General features: G+C 42.2%; 1 protein-coding gene across 1 annotated transcript; it reads right to left on the minus strand.

Annotated features, from left to right (window-relative positions):
• Positions 1-258: 258 nt before the first annotated feature.
• Positions 259-2,140, minus strand: LOC106372538 (protein RNA-directed DNA methylation 3-like). The gene is made up of 3 exons (XM_013812767.3): positions 1,941-2,140; positions 1,557-1,717; positions 259-1,479 (listed from the first exon to the last, which is right to left on the minus strand). Exons 1-3 carry the CDS (start codon positions 1,977-1,979, stop codon positions 486-488), a joined length of 1,194 nt encoding a protein of 397 aa, XP_013668221.1. The 5' UTR covers positions 1,980-2,140; the 3' UTR covers positions 259-485.
• Positions 2,141-2,367: the final 227 nt, after the last annotated feature.

Consider the following 2,367-nt stretch of genomic DNA (forward strand, 5'->3'; position numbering starts at 1 on the left):
TCATTACTGATTCTCGAAATGGCCCTTTCATCCATTTAAAATTATTATAGTTACAAAGGGAAGCTATGAGAAAATGAAGATTTTTCATGACACAACATGAGTTTGGAACCAAGCCAACTTCAGGAAGCTTATCTTCTTCCATTGTCTTATTTCATTAATTAACTCATACAGAACAAAAATATGGAAGTCCAATTTGAAAACACCCGACTATATGTGAGAATAAACGAAGCTGTGATGCGTCAGAATAATCACAAGTAGTAGTAGTAAGCATTCATAGTAGATTAAGGAGATGAAACTCCGATATGTGTCAAAAGGGCTACAAAACCAGAGGCCTTTTTGGTCACGGCAATAAATAAACCAAAGAGTTTTCAAACCATAACATAAAGAAGAGAGAGCCCCAAAAGACTAAAGTTGGGGTTAGACTAGATAGAGAGAGAGAGACAGATAGTCAGAGACCAACTTAAAAGTCAAATCAGGTCTTTTATTTACTGATCTACCGTTACCCACGAGCCACTTGATGACGACGCTCCTACGTTTGGTTTGCATCCCCATGCATCATCATCCCCAGTGTTGGTTTCCCAGCCTCCACCAGTGTTGGCTTCCCAGCCTCCACCAGTGTTGGCTTCCCAGCCTCCACCAGTGTTGGCTTCCCAGCCTCCACCAGTATTCTTGGAACTAAAATCCCAGCTACCCCAGTATCCTCTTCGTCCACCAAACCCACGACCGCCATCACCTAGACTGGACCAGCTTGGACCCCCACCACCATAGTTGTTGTTCTGGCTACCCCAAGCAAAACCACAACCATCCTGTTGACCCCAGCTTGATCCAACGACCTGGTTGCCCCAGTTAGATCCCCCACTAGAATAATTGTCCTTCCCCCAACTTGATATGCCATCGTTTGCCCTACCCCAGTTAAAGCATTCGCCAAATCCACCAACAGCATTCGCTTTAGCCCAGTTTGAACCGCCAATGCCAGCATCCCATCCTCTTCTTCCATCAAACCCCCAACCACCAAGCTGTTCAGAACTGCCATAACCTCGTTTGCACCAGTATGGAACCTGTCCACCATCTTTGTTCTCCTTAACCCAAGCAAAACCACCACCATCATGCTTGACCAGGTTAGATCCTCCAACTAGTTCAGCGTCTTTCGGGATCCGATGTGTTCCCCATAACAGTTTAAGCATCTGACCGTTGACATCAACCCATGAGGAGTGCTCTAGCATGGCCTTCTCTGCAGCTTGGCGGGTTGTGTAGGTGAGAAAAGCACAGCTCACACCTCTCATGCCAAAGTAGACAATAGACTCGATTTCTCCATAAGGAGAGAAACGATCACGTAGGTGCTCCTCCTGGACATTGGAGTTGAGACGACGGAGGTAGAGGGTTTTGACGGTTTGATCCCTAGGTGGATCCAAAGGGCCCATGTAAACCATTTTAAACAGTAAATCAACGGTTCCCGGATCTGGATTTGGATCACTTAAACTGCAGAAAAAAAAAAAGTTCATGTTAAAACAGAGAAGAAACATCACAAAAGTGTGTTTGAGAAAGAGCGAGCTTACCCAGTAGTACGATGAGCATTTGAGTTTCTGGGAAAACTATGTGAGAAAGGACATTCATCACCAGCACTACACGTGCGACCCGATTCGAAGAAACCGCAAATCGCTGGTCGGTTCATCCTAAACCGATCAACTTGGCTCTGCATATAAACACCAAGTTTGCTCTGCATATAAACAACCAAGCAGCAAAATAAGATTAAAACCTCTTTTTTTTTTGTGCGAACACCAATCTATGATTAAAACCTAATCATATATCGTTCTAAGCAACCCATTCATTATATATTAAAACAATTCCGATCCAACACACACAAAATTTTCAAAACCCTAAACATAGACGAAGAGTAGCAGATAAAACATCGACAAGGTGAGATCCACGAAAGTTATTACCTTTGAGCGACTCAAGATCCGGTTCCTCTGATCCTTCATTCTCGACGCCTTCTCCTCTCTTACAAGCCCAATGGCGAAATAGGCGACGGCTCTTTCCTTACGAAGCGACAATCTTAACTTCGGATGAACCTAATATATATACGCGACGGCTGCTATTTCTTCATTAAATGCCCTTACGGGCCTCTGACCTAGTGTGTCTCAGCCCATTTAAGTGTATACCTTATCAAACTAAAATCTTCATCATTAAAAAAAATATATATAATCAAACATATTTTTCCCTAAAATAAGAGTATTGGTTTTATTAAAACAAGTAAATGAGTTTCTAAAATATGTGATATTACACAACTATATAGTAATCTTATATATTTTAATAAAGTTGAAGTACCATTTTGAATTCACCCTTAATATTTACCAACTTGTGCCACTC

Source organism: Brassica napus, chromosome A10 (genome assembly GCF_020379485.1).
Source record: "Brassica napus cultivar Da-Ae chromosome A10, Da-Ae, whole genome shotgun sequence".
NCBI classification, from domain to species: Eukaryota; Viridiplantae; Streptophyta; class Magnoliopsida; order Brassicales; family Brassicaceae; genus Brassica; species Brassica napus.

What these genes read in the sequence shown, in the direction of transcription:
- LOC106372538 (XM_013812767.3), bottom strand. Translation starts at nt 1,979, where the DNA reads ATGAAGGATCAGAGGAACCGGATCTTGAGTCGCTCAAAG. An exon ending in GGATCTTGAGTCGCTCAAAG is followed by an intron (nt 1,718 to 1,940) that starts GTAATAACTTTC and finishes GTTTATATGCAG; the next exon opens with AGCAAACTTGGTGTTTATAT. An exon ending in AATGCTCATCGTACTACTGG is followed by an intron (nt 1,480 to 1,556) that starts GTAAGCTCGCTC and finishes TTTTTTCTGCAG; the next exon opens with TTTAAGTGATCCAAATCCAG.